General features: G+C 32.0%; 1 protein-coding gene across 2 annotated transcripts in view; it reads right to left on the bottom strand.

Moving 5' to 3' along the window:
• Positions 1–110: 110 nt before the first annotated feature.
• LOC148612375 (contactin-3-like) overlaps positions 111–18449 on the bottom strand; it is a 22514-nt gene continuing 4175 nt past the window's right edge. For both annotated transcript variants that reach the window (XM_088593746.1, XM_088593747.1), the window contains exons 4-25: positions 17917–18002; positions 17342–17496; positions 16858–16971; positions 16359–16688; positions 15705–15800; positions 13947–14174; positions 13521–13626; positions 12964–13145; positions 10671–10940; positions 9964–10257; positions 9353–9522; positions 8217–8343; positions 7711–7872; positions 6909–7070; positions 6472–6566; positions 5407–5493; positions 4977–5127; positions 4481–4602; positions 3634–3820; positions 2889–3004; positions 1551–1728; positions 111–981 (exon numbers count right to left, since the gene is read on the bottom strand). In XM_088593746.1, coding sequence (XP_088449872.1) covers positions 848–981; positions 1551–1728; positions 2889–3004; positions 3634–3820; positions 4481–4602; positions 4977–5127; positions 5407–5493; positions 6472–6566; positions 6909–7070; positions 7711–7872; positions 8217–8343; positions 9353–9522; positions 9964–10257; positions 10671–10940; positions 12964–13145; positions 13521–13626; positions 13947–14174; positions 15705–15800; positions 16359–16688; positions 16858–16971; positions 17342–17496; positions 17917–18002 — 3552 coding nt within the window. In that variant the 3' untranslated portion in view covers positions 111–847. The remainder of the gene's footprint in view (positions 982–1550; positions 1729–2888; positions 3005–3633; positions 3821–4480; positions 4603–4976; positions 5128–5406; positions 5494–6471; positions 6567–6908; positions 7071–7710; positions 7873–8216; positions 8344–9352; positions 9523–9963; positions 10258–10670; positions 10941–12963; positions 13146–13520; positions 13627–13946; positions 14175–15704; positions 15801–16358; positions 16689–16857; positions 16972–17341; positions 17497–17916; positions 18003–18449) is intronic.

The raw sequence follows: 18449 nt of genomic DNA, 5'->3' as shown, positions 1-18449 counted from the left end.
TTAATAATTTCATACCGCTAACATGTAAAGAATTAAAACAGAAAACTTGAAGAAGGTACAAGAAAATTTTACATTAAGTATATTAAGCAAATGATAATGATGAAAGTGAAAAGATTTTTAATCAGTTTATTATAAAAATTAAAATATACAGCAAACTTTACATTGTAAATGGATTTCATAAAATATGTACACATTTTGAGACCATGTTTAAGTCTACCACAAAATGAATGAATATACAGATTAAAAGGAAAAAATACACATAAAGCTAGTTATATTATACATGTACATCCTGTTTTGCTGGACTACTCGTTTTTAAAAATATGCAGATATTTTAGTTATTTGCATACATGTAAAATTTGATGAAGTGTGCTGGATAGAAATTCACACAAATATCTGCCTCTGATTAATTTGAATTTTTCAGCTAGGACCCAATACTTAATGATATGATAAAATGACAATTTGTTATACAACTCTTGTCTCTGGACAGTTTAGAAGTTTATTTCAAAGAAGACCACCTTCTTGATATGAGATCAGGTACTCATTAACAATATACTGTAATTATGAATATACCAACTTAATAAATTTACAACTGACATAATAGTAAGATACATCAAAAAAGTTTTTTTTTACAGAAGATATTCTACATCACTATAAAAATGAGTAGAAAGGACTACATTATTACATGAAATACTGTCCTTTGATAAATGAGAGAGTGGAACTACCCGTTTTGACATTCATATGACAAATGTACCCTGTTTTTATTATTATAAAAAGAATATGTAAATACACAAACATTCTTCATATCATTTTTCAGTTCAAATTTCAAAATGAAATTTTATCTACATAATCAAAAACACGTTTTTATAACAAGCATGTAAAAAAATGTCAATACAAGCAATGTTGATATGGACATAGTCACTGTTTGGCTACCGGCAACTAAAGCTGTCATTGCTGGATCTGTAACAGGAACACCTTGCCCTCCTAAAATTTATCAGCACATAAAAATACCAAAACCAATGTCCAAACAGTTGATTAATGCTGATTTGTAACAATTACCACTTATCCAGAAAAAGTATTCTTCAATTTTGCAACACTAAGGTATTTCATATTAGTTTCTTTTGTCACGGTAATTCTAAACACTCCAGACACAGGTAAAGCTGTTAACTTCCTGCACCATTTTACTTAGGAAAAGTTGCCATTATAATTGAAACATCAGCATGTATGTTATATATCATGTTAAACTGTGTTTTATTTTGTTATATAGTGAACAATTACTTCTTTATTCACTTTGAAGCCCAAAAATGTAGTTCCAACTTATATATACACAAATGAAACTTTTCATCACGCTGGTAGTATCCAAACTATACTAAAATTATAGAGATTAAATCAACAATATATTTTTTTGTAATTTTAGCATTTATCTTGTTTTGCTTGCTTTACTCAATTATAATATTTATCTATGTAAGTGGAATACGCCATTCTTGTTAGGCATTGGATGAACTTGTTTTATGGTTATTCAAAATCATCTTATAAACAACAGGCTTGCTTACCTAATGTAAAATATGTTACCGGTGACATTTTGCCATCTCCTCCGTTGCTGTAACCTAGAACTCTAAGCTTGTAGATTGTACGTTTCTCTATACCGGTGATAATACCCTCTGTTTTTCTATTGTTGATTACGACATCTTTGGCAAATTTAATATTTTCATTGGCTGGGTACCACCGCAGCTGAAAATAGAAGTTTTCTTGTTACATGATACTAGTCATAATGAGTTAAAGCACTACATTTATGTTGAATTGTTTTTTTTATCAGTCTTAATAAAAATGAGTGAATATAGATTATATTATCTAAATGACTACAAAAGCATATATAGGACCTGAATTGTAACGATCGTCATCTTGAATTTAACTACTAGTATGTATGAAGTGATCTTCCAATAAACCGGTATTGGTACTATGTTGCTTACGGTATCAATAAAGTTCTAATCATGGTATATTTCTGTTTGTCGTGTAACACACATGCCGTTTCCAAAGGGATGGGAAATTTATTATAGGTTACTTCCATATGACCGTATTTATGAATTACAGCTTCATAATCTAGAGTTATCCCTTGAATTGAAACGGTTTGTAAAGTTACTTCAAAATAAATCCCTACATCATTGATGGACTTGACCAAATCTAACTGTTCCAAACCATGGATTTGTATAGTCTACTAGAAAAATCCTTGTTTCAAACATAGACAGGAACTTGTTTCGTCATTCGGGCAATCTCTATGGCAAGCCAAAGTGGACAAAAATGAGTATTTTCTAATATTAAAAAATATTTTTTTAACATTACAAATTTATTTCCTAATATTACAAATGAGATTTCTTTTATCAAAAAACACTTCTTGAATATTAAAAATTCAACTGAATTTATAATATTAAAAAAACGTTTTTTTACTATTAGAAATTGATTTTCTAACATCAGAAAATGGATTTGTTGTATTCAATTACGATTTTTTAATATTAGAAAATCATTTTTTAATATAAAAAAATGTGACTGATTTTGCGATATAGCAAAGTGATTTTTTAATATTACAAATTCATTTTCTAATATTACATATTCAATTTGTAAATATTACAAAATGTGTGATGTTTTATAATATTACTAAATCATGAATTTGTAATACTACAACATGATTTTTTAATATTACAAAATGAATTTCTAATATTAAAAAATCTTTTCTAATGTTACAAAAATGGTTATGTAATATTAAAAATTCATTTTCTAATATTACAAAATGTTGATTTTTGTCCACTTTCGCTTGCCATAAATCTCTAAACAATAAGCTGTTTTTGTTGAATTCAATTTTTTTAGTTGTTGTAAGTGTCTTTTTGTAAATGTACCTTATATCCGATAAGAACCTCCTCGTTGATGCCAACGGTTACACCACGCCATTTTACGTAAACGCTGTCTGGACCATGTGACCTTACGAATACATACTGGGGATAATGTCGTGGGGCTACAAAAAATGGCATGACCGTTATATAAAGGGTTACTGTAATTGTGCTTGTTATGGTTAATTTATAAAACAAGGTGGTTAGAACCCGATACATTAAAAATGATTAGAAAATAAACTATATATTAGCATATATAACTTGTTAATATCCCTAGCTCCCCTCCATACAACCCTAAAAGTCATTTAGGTGGAAAAACAAACTTATATGCGCACAATGGCATCATGTGATAAAGAAAATGCGAAAGTTTTATCAAATTCCATTCAGTGGAGAAGTTGTGGATTTGAAGTAGGTATGGATGAGCGCACGGATAAGATGATCACTATTTACCTCCCTCTTTTCAGGCGAGGAGTCATAATGATTACATTCTTGTATCATATAAAGATGTATAAAATGAAAATGGAAGATGCAAGAGTAGACAATCAATCATTAGGGTTTCACTTACTTAAAACTATGTAGCACTTTTTTCAACTTTTTTAACGTATTTTCATAAAATTGAAACAATATAATTAAATATCATATGTAGATATGCACACTGAATTAGAAAATGAGTATGTGATAGGAATTCAATATTCAATATTAAGGAATGGTGTTTTTGTGAGCATGCGTACGGAGTTTCATGTTTTAGACTTACGTTCCGCATTGGTACTCATCCTTGTCCTTTCACTTGGGAAACTTTCACCAGCAGTATTAAAGACCTGAACTGTGACCCAAAAGTCTGCATTTGGTTCCAATCCTATCACAGTGCCAGCACTTAAAACACCGTAGTGGTAGGCTGTCACTGACTTTCTGTTTGGGTCATTTAAATCCACTACATTTATCTGGATGTAAAGCAGTAAAATTGATCACTTGCTTTTTCCGTTATAGTTTTCCAAATTTACTTGTTACATAATTATTTTTCTAATTTCTTTTCCCACTTTCTTCCAACATTCCCACATTAAGTTATATTTTTCATAATCCTGAACCATTGTTATTAAAAAAAAATTATTGTAATGTTACATTTCGACAATTGTCATATACACCTTCCTCTTCTAGACCAATTCGTAATAAAATGTTATATTGACATGCAAAATAGTTTATATCATCTGGAAAAGGTAGACGTACACAAGTCGAATTCTACATATTCAACATTTGACTGAGCATAAGCTATTTCGATGTATTGAAATTTCTCTATATTTCCACATAAATATACATACATTGTAGCAATATTTTTTGGGGTTAATTTTTTACTATATATTTCATTTTTTATAACATTTATTTATGTACTTTTTTTACTTCTATCAATATACATGTATCAAATTAGATATCATATTTGTTTTTCTAATTAAAACATCATTTCTTTTGACTATTATAAATTTGTATGTACAATTATTTTTAAATCACGAAATATTATTTCGCCTTTTGATTGCACTATAAAGTTATTGTTTTTACTGCCAACATAACTATCTAATTAGTCAATATAATTTTGCACGAAAACTAACTTCAAATCCTTGTATTGTTCCATGAATTATCTCTCTTGTGTTCTGCATAGGATTCCACGTTACAAGTAGAGCTGTTCCATTGATTCCTCCACCGGAAACCCCTGTTGGGGGATGGGGAGGTACTAGAGAAATAAAATTTGATAACCAATGTACAATTTGAACATTTGAATGTTATGTTCTTTTAAACTCCAGATGCTTGTGAAAAGCCTTACAACACGTAATAATTTTGCAGAAATACCATTAATTAACATATCGACCGAAGCAATACCTCCCACAACAGGAGCAAGCCCCTCTGGTCACACAAAGTGATAGAACACAAAGTTTAACAAAGTAAACGAAAAAATAAAAACAACAAAAAATAGATATGATAGGTAATTTTCAAGCAACCATATTGCAGAAATATGATCTTGTTATTATTGGTGTGTAACTATTAATTTTCTTGTTTCATATACTAAAACACCTTGAAATTTGAATAATATTTGTAATACCAACTTACTTCCCTCAGCAGAATAGATAACCGCAATAGTACTGTTTGGACCATATCCTATTCTGTTGCGAACACCTATTTTGATTTCATATTGTAAGTAGTAGTCGTTACTCGTGAGTGTTGTTACGAACGAACTTTTGCGTCCTTTACCAGGAGAAGACTGTAAACAAATATGATAAAGCAATGTCATAAAGTTTTTAAAGTCGTTTTGCTGACAATAACAAATGAAGCTTTGACATTACTCATGATAGTAAAGCATAAGATTTGCAATCGTTCTTGTTGTAAACAACGATTTTGCTTTAAAAAATGTTAGAATTAACACTACACTTTCATATTTTAATTCTGCAGATTTCTTATGCCTATACAAAGGCAAATTAAGCATGTATCTATAGTTTAAAAATTCAAATGTCCGAATTAAAAATGTAATGTGATGACTTGCCATTTGAAAAGGAGATGTAGTTCCTTTTTTCCTCCAATAGGCAAAGTATTGTATATCCGGACCACCTTCTTGTTCCATAGTTAGAGGCTGAAACATACATGCAAATTTAGAAATGCTAATAATTTAGTGTCATAGTTTCAAAACTAATACAGTGAAACCTGTCTTAATCGAACCTAGAAATCTGTGTAAACCATACATCTTTATAGGTTTCAATACGTTTTGAACCTGTGTAAACCGATCAGCTGCCTGAACCGAAGGAAATCTTTAAAGAGGAGTTGGGTTACGACAGGTTTTACTATTAATATACGTTATATTTTCGTTTTAATCAATGGTGTAATACTGTACACATATTAATTTTCACTATGAACTAATTTTCGTCTTTTTTTCGTTGGACAGAAAATCGTTTCACCTGTTCAACGCTCCCGGTTTTTAGTGGAGTTCTAGGTGCTCATTTACTTTTGTTACTTTGTATGTATTATTTTGGTTATTTTATGTTTTTTGTTGTGTGTGTCTGTTTTCTATGTCTGGTCTTTGTCCCTTGACTACATTCTTTCGGTTTCCGCTAGAATCTTGGTTCCCTTGACCACTCCTTCCTAAACAGTCCTTGAAACCTCGAAAATTGATACACGCAAATATGTAACAGTTGACTGAATCCTCGAAAATTAGCAGTCGCAAAAGCTAATACGTTGACATTTAGCGATTGTTATACTGCTTAGAGCTGTGTGAAGTTATCAAAGTATTCTTACGGATTTTTTTTTTGCTATTTGTTTACCTGAAATACCTACGTGTCATCGCAAGTTTTGAGAACAAAAACCAGAATTATTTCGTTGAACCAGTTGGTTTATAGTACATATTGTATTTTGCAGTTTTTTATAGTCAAAGTTGCTCATTTTTTTCTTAACTTTATCGTATATTTTTCAAGTTTTGATAGTTCCATAACTCGTGGTTTTTTTTAATTCATCCGTTGTCATTATACCACTATATATATATTAATGAAAATTTACCCGGAAATATACACATTTTATGAGTGTTATATATGTGACATTTATTGCAAATAATTAATACCTGCCAAGTCATCGTCAATGCACCAAACGTCCCCCCTCCTCCCGATACCTTGGCAACAGGGAATTCTGGTTTCGCCATTGGCAAGGTGTACGACTCTATGAAAAAAAATAATGTTCTTAACAATTTAATGGTATGAATTGTAGCCTCTAACCGAAATGTAGAAATTAAAATTATCTTAAAGTTTAATGCGGGATAAACACTGTTATTTCTTCGTGATTCGTGGTGAGATCTTCTTTTGAGCCATTTAGTAATTTACTCTTAGTTTTTTTAATAATCACGATTTTTAATCAATCATCGATTTAATTCGAGAAAAATGGTATATATAAATTATCTTTGATTGAGAGGAAGAATATCATGACTCGTTATTTGCCGTATTTGTGGCACTTTTATATTAATTTTATGATGACATTACAGTTTTTAAGTAAAGAAATACGTACTGGAGGGTATACTAAAAAACCCTGGCATTGGAAAGGAATTCTTGGCATTTATACGGAATGTATAATTGTTATACGGAAATAGTCCCGTTACTGTGAATTGTCGTCTCTTTGTATCAGACTGGGCATCTGTTGGTACATAGCTAGCATCAACATCGCTAACTTCTACAAAATTATACACAACGATCTTAATTTCGTATCTATCAATTCTCTTCAATGGTCTAGCGGTAGCACGCTTTTCTTGGAACCGAAACAAGTTTCCCATAAAATATGAGAAATTGTATTTTATCTAATTCTTTCATACTAGATTTCAGAGTAACACTGGTTTGATTTGCAGGTCACGTTGATAGACATGAGCCACTGCACTTAGCTAACAGGTTGTAGTTTATATACCAAACCTATTCTCGTTATATGGTACAAGGAAACGTACACGCTACTAAAAGCAGATTGAAGAATTACTTTTTGTGGTTCTGAAAATCAATTAGTAGTGAAAACAAAAAGTAATTACTTTGCAAACTTCTAGAGGTGAAACTGCGCATGGCTTTGCCCTGAAATAGGTATAAAAAACAGAACATTTGGGGCATTTAAAAACATTCCTTTAAAAGTGTGATTGTTTATGAAGTAAGACAGCACATCGAAATTTGCAATATTTACATGATAGGTATTTTTGTATTTTGCGATGGACAGGAACTACGTAATACAACCTCACATTGATTGAACTTTTTACACAGCAATGAACTATGTTTTCCGGTAGGTATTTAAAAAAACTTACAAGCTCTGTAAGTTAAGGGTTCAAATAACAAACCTCCAACTTTTCTCCAAACTGGGTTAAACGTAGTCATCGCTTCAATTGTGTAGTTTAAAATAGGAGTTCCCCTTTCTGGGGATTTATTCCATCGCAGTTGTATTGAGTATGGTGTAGCAGTTCCTTTGACAGCATATACACCTGCTGGTTCACCAGGTGGACCTAAAAAATGGTAAAAATAACAATTATATAAAACCTAAAAACGTTTTGAATGATATTTACAATCCTCCACAACGTTCTGATAACATTTTAAACATATGATATCCTTCGCAACTTTGTGAATAACACTTTCATATAAAGTCATCTCTTGTACCTTTCGATGAAACTGCATTTTATACCAATTTAAACTGAGTCAAGTTTGGAGGCCAACTTGTTAAATGTGTAAAATTGTTCTCTTTTTAAATCAGCCTGATAGATTTTAGTTTTAAGCTTGAAGTACATTAATTTTAAAAAAAATAAAAATAAAGCATATTGATTTTGTGTATCGAACATTTTATGATACATACCCTGAACAGTCAGTTTCCCAGAAGCACTAAGAGATGTGACTGTCGTTGTTGCAATACATTCATAAACTCCATCATGTTTAAATTGGGCAAACCTGATCATTAATCCGTTAGAGTTCTGAAGACTTGTCTGTTAACAGATAAACAGTAGTGATAATGAGTTAAGACAAAATGTTGTAAGAAAAACTATGCATGATATATTTTATCTATCGAAAATCCAGTAGAGCCAGGGTTTCATAACAATCTTCAAATTAAGGATATCCTTCAATACTTCCTTAATCCAAATTCCAACCAATTAGATCTCTTCAAAATAAAAATTTGAGTAAAGTTTGAGGGATTTTTGGATTTTTTAGCAGGAACTTTGAATTTGATCCATTTTTTACTTAAATTTCAAGCAGGCCTGAATACTTTGTGATTTGCTACAATAGTTTAATTTCCTTAAAGAAAACTATTTACTTGGCTTCCTATTTCTTAAGTTTTGATCTTGAGTACTTCTTGTATACAATTTTAAGTAGCACTCCACCTAAAAATCATGTAAAATATGGTTCAAGGTTGGAAAGCTTACTTATTTTTATTTTTGATATTTTGTTAAAATTCTTTTAGTAAGCAGAAATTGACATGTTGCTTTTCAAATAACCGGGCTCTTAGCAGATAAAAATATATAGAATGCACTGTAGATTTCAAAACTAAGGGAAATAACTATGTGAATGACACTTAAATACAATAGAATCTATTGGATTTACAATGTTGATTATCTTCTAAGAGCAGACAGATTGAAATGAATAACATTTCATGATATAGACACTTTAAACAACAAAATTACAAAAATGAAAATATGTAGCCTTTTTGGAGTGTATCACATTTCACAGATTTTGCACGATTCTTACAAAGACTACTACTTAATTTCTGGATGTGGATCTTCTATATTTGATTATAATGCTGCTGTTAGATTACTCCTTGAAACGCGCGTACAGCATATCGAATCTTGCAATATATATAATTGGCATGTATTCCAATTGCTACGTAATATCGTTGTTAACATATGCCGAAATTCTTTATTTTACAATAATATCCATTAACTTGTGGGTAACTTTTGATCTATGTCCCTCTTAAAAAGCTTCATACTTTGAGATGCGTACCTTCTGGTAATAAGTGTCCGTCTCAAAATCAATCATTCTTCCGTTAAATTTCCATACGTATATAAGATCATATTTATCGAAATTGTAGGAAACCTCGCATCTGATAAACTGTGTATCGTTCCATCTGACTATTGTTTCTTCTGCTGGGGATGCCCTCCATACCATTTCATCTATAATGATAAACGAACGAACTCAGATGTACAGAAGAAACTTCAGGATATTTTATATAAATAAGGGACACTATCAAAAATTCAAAAATATTTCCAACTTAATAGAAGCTTTTATGTCTTTTGCATTGTTGTTGTATATTTAGATGTTTAACATCCGTGTCTTCTAATGATTGTTTAAGACAAACATGATACAAGTTTCAAATGAATTTTGGTTCCATTTACCATTCAAATATAGACGAAAGTACGTTTAGTTGTTTAGATTTATTGGTTAATTTTTCAAAGTACCAGTAACACCCCAAAAAAATCATTTTGATGGGGTTTTTTTGCACATTAACAATGTAAATAGTTAGTGGAACAAAACAGTATACCCACTTATTGAAGGATAAATTCATTCTGATAATGTTAATTAAACGAAAAATAAATAAGAAAAATTAAACCTACTTGCTACTGTAAGATTTGTCGTTGTGTCCGCTCTACCTTGCTCATTTTCTGCACGGCAAGTATAAAAGCCCATATCAGCCTTGGTCACTCTTGAAATTTTTAGATCTCCATTACTTAGAAGTTGTGGCCCTTGAGGGGTATCTGTATTTGCAAGACTCATTGCAGCGCCATTGCGCAACCACGTAATTGTTGGTGTTGGTGCAGCTTGAGGCTTGCATGGAATTGTAATATTACCATTTACGGCTGCTAAAGTTATTGAGGGTAACGGATTTTTCTGGAATGTTGGCTTTAACGCTGTTAAGGGTTGAATGAAAGATAAGAAAAATTGATTTTCTAAATATACTGTCTTAATTATGGTACCATCATATTCTTACTTTCATACCACATTTGCAATCTAATTCGAAAATCTAAAATACGCTTCTAGAAACCGAAATGTATGATACCACAACACGCCTGGTAGCTATCTGTTTTTCAGTACATTGTTCAATACACCAATTGTTTATTTATTTACCGAGGTAATAAGTGTCGTAGGATTTATTTTAGATTTTGCAGTGTTTTAGATAAATTGTAGGCGTATCGTATAATTAATTTATTTAAATTAAATAATTAAATATTTTAATGTACTCTTTTTTTTTCGTTGCAACAGCTATTCACTTTGTAATGCTGGAATGGCAATAAACATGTATGTCTGTCATTCTAATACTTACAAAGAACCCTCAGCTGCGCCCCGCTAAATACAGTACCATATATATTTTTCGCACTACACTGGTACATTCCACTATCCGAGGGTTGTAGATTACTCAACTTGAGTACATTTGAGTTGATCTCAATCCTTCCAGGATTGTTCGTGATAGGTATCGAGTTCTTATACCATGCAAATTCAGCACGTGGCCGTGCGACTGCCTCACATCGCCATGTCAGCTGACTATTTACATCAACGTGCATATGTTGGAGAGGATGAATGAAATATGGTTTAGCTGTAAAACCAAATTAAGTATAGAGTATGTGCAGATTTTTAATTTCAGTACTTGTTGTCAGTTGACAATCAAAGAAATGTATCCATGAACCTTGAAGAAAATTGACCAAGAATGAGTGTTCCAATGGTGCATCTTTTTTGGACAATAAACAAACAAAATCACACAGTGAAAAGGTTTGAAGAAATAAATTATTATGTTGACATTTTTAACAAGAAAATGAATATTATTGACGCTTTATTAAAACTGCTGAACGCAAAAACAACGTTATTTAGATTGTGGCATATAAATGAAATACACTGTAATATCAAGAGTAAGGGTATTGTAGTTCATATATCCTATGTAGATTTCTAATGATGTTAAAAGTGTGAACTCAAAAAACGATGCGGAACATAGCAAACAATTAAATACACGTCTAAATATGTTCAACTTCACCAAATGATGGTAAAATTTACATAGAGTATTCAGATAACCGATATCCTTCTTCAGCATAAAACTAAGTTCAAGATCACAACATAGATTCTGGAGCTGAATCACGCAGTGGATGATTGTACCTTTATCAAAGACACACATAACCAAATGATTATGAATCTGAATGAGAACAGGGGTGTTTTCTATAAAAAAAACAAACAAACAAACAAACAAAAACAAAAAAAAATGAAAAATGAATTAAATGAATTAAATGTTGAAAAAATGTTGTAAACAATGAAGAAAATCAAATTAAATTATAGTAGTACAGCGTATTGATGTATAGTATAGTGCTGTACCAGCTTTAGACCAGGACCTAACAATGATTATTTTTTCTCTTTAATTACATCCTGAGAAATTGTTTGTAATTTTTTCATCTAAAAGCTTTCAACAGGCACTCTTACTTTTTGACCAGTTGTTATTATGATCTATGATCGTACCATGATGTTATGGAGATCCTCCTGGGTTCGACAGGCAGATCTCAGATGGCGACTTAAAGGAAGGTCTGGTTTACATTTGTAGTCACCGCGATGACCATTCATTCACCTGCTGAAAGGTTGTTCTGTCTCGCCAAAGTACTGCATACCACATCGGCACTGGAGAAGGTATATGGTGTTTTCGGTTTTGCAAGTCACGATGCAAAAAATGGCGTGCAAGTGCAGTAGCTTTTAAACGTTTGGGTAAGCAGTATCTGGGAACAGGTCTTACATCTTTATTTCTATATGGTTGACACTGGCCCGTTGTATTTTGTTTGGGCTAAGAAGAAATATCTGCTCTTACCAGGGCATCTCTAAGACTCCTAGGTCTATGGAATGCCAGAACAGGTGCCTCGGGAAAGACCTTGGAGATCTTAGTAAGGAACCCTTTTATTCTTTTTCTTGGGTTTGTATTCGAGGATATTATTTCGACTGATGTTGTTAGCACGTTCAAATCCCTGATCAACATCTGTTGATTTGTAGCCACGCGATTACAAATAACCACGAAGTTCATCTAGACGTTTGTTGGTGGTATCGTCTGATGAGCGAATGCGCTGAATTCGGAGAGCCTGACTGTGTGGTATACTTTTAGTACAATGTTTTGCAGCTATTTGGAGACGAATATTGATGACTATCAGTGGGTGAAGATCCTTTGATATTTCACCGTCTCTTACAGATGTAGTAGTATCCAAAAATGCAATTTTGGTGTAAAAAATTTCATGAGTTGATTGATGAATGAGCGTTGTTTGGCATGTGCGATAAAATTTTCTTAATTTTGTTTAGACTCATTCCATTTCATGTCGACATCATCGATGGATATAAACGAAGGAAAGGGTTTCGATAAAGATGTTGAAATTATTTGATTTTCTATGTAGCCTAGCTGGCCGAGTAATCTAGGGCGCTGGACTTTGTACAGGCGGTTTTGCCATCTAGATGTCACAGCGGTACGAGTTCGAGTCCCGCGGAGGGAACGACCAAAAATTTGCTTAGCAAATTTGACAGTTCTAACATCGTTGGAAATTTTTCAGACCCTTATTATATATGTATAAATTGTAAGGTTAAATTTTGGACTTCAATGTTACCTGACAAAGAGAACGTGAATCGTTTTCGTTGGTAGCCTTTAGTCGATTTTACATGGCATTCATAAGTTCCTTCATCCTCAAACTGTGCATTATCTATTACAAGTACTCTGTTAAGATCTTTTAGTTCAGCCTTTTCGGGCATTGGTTTGCCTATCCTCTGCCATGAGTATTCTAGTGGCATTCTTAAAATAAAAAGTAAAATTGTTTCATATCATTGAAATATTCAGATTTTGTTATAGATTGCAAGAAATATACACATACTTTGACAGCCAGTATATGTCAGAGAATCAAACAGCTTTTGAAATATTTCAAAAAGAAAACTATATCATTATCAATATTTGAAATCGATATTATGCATCGTTGAGGAAAATCTTCACTTTCATTTACAATAAAATTTTGTGTTTTAATCTGTTATTTACATTGTGTAGATGGTCTCTATTTTCAGGGTTTTTTTCATGTACTTGAATTTCGTTGTCTCTGAATTTCCGCTTAGGTATATTTTTTGCCTCTATTTACATGTTATTTGTATGTATCAGGGTAAGTTCCGCCATACAAACCTCCCATAAGCCAAACATTCTATTTCAATTTTTTGCCCTCTCATAGGTGTTTTAGGGAATACTCTTGGAAAGCCATCCTGGATTTCTGGAGGGAAATCTGCAGCAGCTGTAAAAATTCGGAGAGGTAAAAAATCTGCCATTATATCACAAGGATATATGGCAATATGAAAGAAGTCACAACACAATGTAAAAAAAATAAACAGAATCAACAGCTAAAAATTAACGAATAGTTCGTATTTTTAATCAAATAAAACGTTTTCCGACAAGGTGAAGATTATTAAATTCCAAACATTAATGGTTTCATCATTCACCGCCGTTGGTCATTTCATCAAGAAAACGTGCTATTTTGTAAATAGATAAAAATGGTTGCATTTTAAGCAACAACTTCAATTATAGTCATGTTCATTATAAATATGAAACACTTACTCTGTCCAGTAACGTTTAGGTATATCCCCTTACTAGTTGTACTGGGAGGTTGGGAGGTCCACATTTTTTCGTCCTGTTGTGAAGCTAAGGTCACAAGACAGTGGTAATAACCACTGTCTTGTGCTTGAACCTCACTAAAGTAAAGGTTTCCGTCGTTGGAAAGGAAGTAATACTGGTTTAAAGAGGTTTGTAGAAATTCGTTGCCCTTCTGCCACTGAAAATGCGCAGCTGAAAAAAAAATAGTTATCAACAATAGAGTTTGTAATCTGGGTCCAGTTTGTCTCCCTTCCGGAATTTCCAATGCAGAACGTATTGAAATCCGAAGACCGATCTGCATCTTATTGTTTACTTCCGGGAAATCGAAACGCTGCATCACAACGCAAAATCTTTTATTTTATGCTTTTTTGAACATTTTTATCCCGTAGAACTAGATATTTGTTAGTTTTTATTAGTATCTTTACACAAAAAAGATATTTTGCTTTTAATATTGAACCCAATGATATGTTAATGAAGACTCTCCATGTATTTGAATGGTAGACTATGACCCATTCTCATAAAACCACGGATCACGTGACGAGACTTACACTTATATTTGATTTCTTTAAGGTAAAATTCCAAAAAAAAAGCATTTAATTTGAACTTGTATCTACGGGCGCCGAATGGGACTCTTGTGGTTTTGTACTCAAAATTCAATTTTATACAAACAAAAGTGAGTTTTGTTCAACAAAAATGAGTACAAATTATAACATACTGCAAATTTAAATTTTGTCATACAAAGTAATCTTTCAGGGAACAAAAGTTACTTTTGTCATGACAAAATTTTTGTATTACAGACTTTACCTTTGTTACCTAATTTGAATATTGAGTAACAAAAGTCAATTTTGTTTGCATATTAGTTTAGTTTAGTTTAGATTCTGTGAACTAATTTGCATACAAAACAAAGAAATAAAGAAATATTATGACAAAATTAAATTTTGTGTTTACAAAATTGAATTCTGTCATAACAAAATCACTTTTTCATGCAATTTAACACAAAATTGACTTGTGTCACAGAAGTCAATGCAAATTAGTTTACAGAATCCTTTGGATATGCAAATGAATTCACTCATCACGATTTTGTAAGAAGGTCTCTCATTGGATATAGTAACCGTGGGTCTCGCAGACGCAGGTTTATGATATGCCGTTACTCGAAGTAATCGGAAACCTGCGAGACCCGCGGTTACTACATGTATATCCAATGAGAGGCCTTCTTACAAAATCGTGATGAGAGAATTCATTTGCATATCCAAGGGATTCTGTAAACAAATTTGCGAACAAAATTGACTTTTGTTATTTAATTTCCATATCAGTTAATAAAAGTCAATTTTCTATGCAAGTAAGATATTTGCATACCAATTTGACATAATTGAATGTTGTCTTCAAAAATGAATTTTGTCATTACAAAACTGAAGTGATCATAAAGCAAGTCTGTATAACATAGTTTTGTACGACAAAAATGATTTTGTTGTGACAGAATTCAATTTTGTGTACACAAAGTTGATTTTGATTACAAAAAGATCAAGTCCCATTCGGCGCCCCGTAATACGAATCTGATGTACAATTTGAATGCTGTGGTGCCTTTTATTTTTTTTGGGGGGGGGGGGGGGAGTATGAAGACACATAAAAATGGTCGTATTTAGTAAAACCGTAATGAATTAAAATTCTCTCTTCTGATCCGAGTATATATCTTGAAGAACTCTGGTATGATATGATTCTCACCTGGCTTAAAGGTTGGTGGGTTACAATTAAGATAGGTTCCTTTGTATAAAGAAACGTTATATCTGCCAGGAATCACATTGGAAAACTCATTCATAACTGAAAATGTATGATATAAGTCTATAAGGCTACACATTTATTTAAAGTGGCTTTATATGTCTATATGATGAAATGTATAATGATTCATTCCAATCTGTTTGTTCTTAGGAGATACTCCACATTGAAAACCCAACAGTTTCTATTGTATTTTAGTGTCATAGCACAGAGTTATCTCCCTTAATTTTGAATTCTATGGTAAATTCTGTATATTTTGTCTCCTAAGAACAAGAATTATAGGAAAAGCCACGTGTTATTGTTTACTATATCATTTCAAACAAATTATCAAAAATAGAAATATGTAGGATTTCCAACGATGAATTATATTTTGCATGATTCTTAGCTGGAGTGTTACTTAAATAGAAACTATTGTATCCAATTCAATTGAAAAATCTACCTTTATACCAACATTGAACAAATATTTTGACGCTAATTTCGTCGGATTTTTTATATATATTTGAGTAATATTAACAAGAACACTTATAACTGCATTACACACCATATGTGAAAATGGCTGGTCGATTTATTCGAGTATTGGTTGTGAGTTAACATGCAACTTACACCCATGAGTAATCTTTACTCGGTTACTCAGAATAGAACCAAATTTGTTCTGGGCTTTACATTGGTAAAAACCGCTATATGCAGATTCAGTTGATACATTCAAAAAAGTAAGTCTTCCGTTAGTAAGTGTAAAATCCGTTGATGCCGTCATCGCCACTTGACGGTTATCCACTTCTTTGTACCACGTGTATTTGGGTTGTGGTATACCAGTGGAAACACATTCTAGACTTGGCTCGATGGAACGACTAGTTACTACCAAATTTCTTGGTTGTATTGTCATAAGTGGTCCATGCGGTGCTATAGAGTTGTCACTGAAGTTGGTACCATAAGCTGAAAAGGAAAATCTCTGACTTTGTGATAACGGTAACATACGTTCTCGTAGGTTTAAAACATCAAATAAAATACAAGGATGATTAGATATGTAAATGAAATTATGCTTATTTTCTGAATAAATTTTGTTAACTACTCAAAACAGGAAATGATTATAGTTGATACTCACTGAAGTCTCTGCTGGCTTCCGTTAACAGAGTCGCTTCAGCTAAAGGTATTTCGCATATATACCTTCCTAACAGATCTTCAGTAGCCGTGTCCCATTTATATTTGTTCTCTGTGTCTAAAACCAAAAAGTTTTCCCTTGATTACAGGCAATACCGATATATTTGTCTTTTTCTTATGCGTTTACGTGGTGTTTAATTACTTACGTATAAAGATTCCACCATTATCAACAAAAAATGTCATACAACTTCTCAATTTAAAATATAACAGAAAGAGCGGTTAGTAGTATTTTTTTTAAATCTTATACAAGACGAAAGTACATGAAACATTTGCAAGTAATGTGACGTGATTCCACGGTTGTGGTCGAACTCTACTTACTATTACAGATACAAATGTAAGTCGTTTCTTTCTCCAACTTCATTATTTTCTTTACGTAACAATATATAGAAAACACATATTCGTGATAAAAAAGAGCAGGTATTTCTTACATGAAAATTTGTATATGACTCTCATTCCCCGACCAACAGATGTTTTCACTGAAGGATTTACCCAATACTGGTCGTAATCGACCCAGTATGTTCCATCTCCATCCCATTTTAATTTTCCACCATAGTAAGTACCGCTCGTGTACCATATAGATATTCTAAAATGTGCAAAACTAAGATATTAGTAACCTACTTTCGATGGATTTGAGACTCTTATTTTCCTAACAAAATTCAAGAATACCGTATCGACTAATACATATTTCTATTTTTTTCAATGGAATTAAAGTTACTAATTTAATTCTTGTTTTTGTTGTTTTTTTATATAATTTTCTATGTAAGAGTTGCCTGGTTTCTTTTCTTTAATTTCTATAAAACTTTTACAAGATATCAAAGTTTGGGTTTCAGTTTTGACCATGTTTTCTATACTACGTAGCTGCTTGTGATTGGGTTTATATTGTTTAAGTTCTATTACATGTCGTAATTGTTCTTTTAAGATTATTCCTTGATTTTAAGGAACAAATTTTCTAATGCATACAGTGATATAGAGAAATATTTAGTGATACAAGCATGAAACATACCCTTGGAATGAATTACTCTGTATGTTAGTTTGTAAAAACGTGTTTTCATCTTCAGAGTTGACACTTACGAGTCCAGCACCTTTTCCCTGTTTATTAGAATTTAACTAAAGTTAGCTGGGTTGTGTTTGAGTAAGAAATTTGTTATAAAGTAGGTAGCACTTAAAGATATAGCTCATTATTTCAGTACGTGTAAGTAAATAAAACGACGAAGAACATAATGTGAATACACTTTTTTATTAAATAATTGTTTACTTTATCAATTTCAGTACGTTACTGTCAGTGTTTGTTTCAATGTGCCGGATAAACTGTTATAGTAGAGATAAGTGTCAAATGCGCAGTTGTTACATTTAACGCGCAGGGACAAAAGGTTCCAGCGGCTCAAATAAAAAAAAACAGCATTTGATGTTGTTTTTAACAAAATCTTTCGAATGTCTTATTGACAAAACAAAACCAGTTGAAGTCTTGTTTTTGGTATCAATAAACAATAAATACAGTTAACATTTAATACATAAACCAATGCACGTTTATATGTG

This window comes from Perna viridis, chromosome 7 (assembly GCF_037379345.1).
Source record: "Perna viridis isolate PV_CMFRI_1.1 ecotype Kerala chromosome 7, ASM3737934v1, whole genome shotgun sequence".
NCBI classification, from domain to species: Eukaryota; Metazoa; Mollusca; class Bivalvia; order Mytilida; family Mytilidae; genus Perna; species Perna viridis.
Note: the sequence above shows the minus strand (reverse complement) of the source record. Positions and strands in the feature narration are given on the sequence as shown.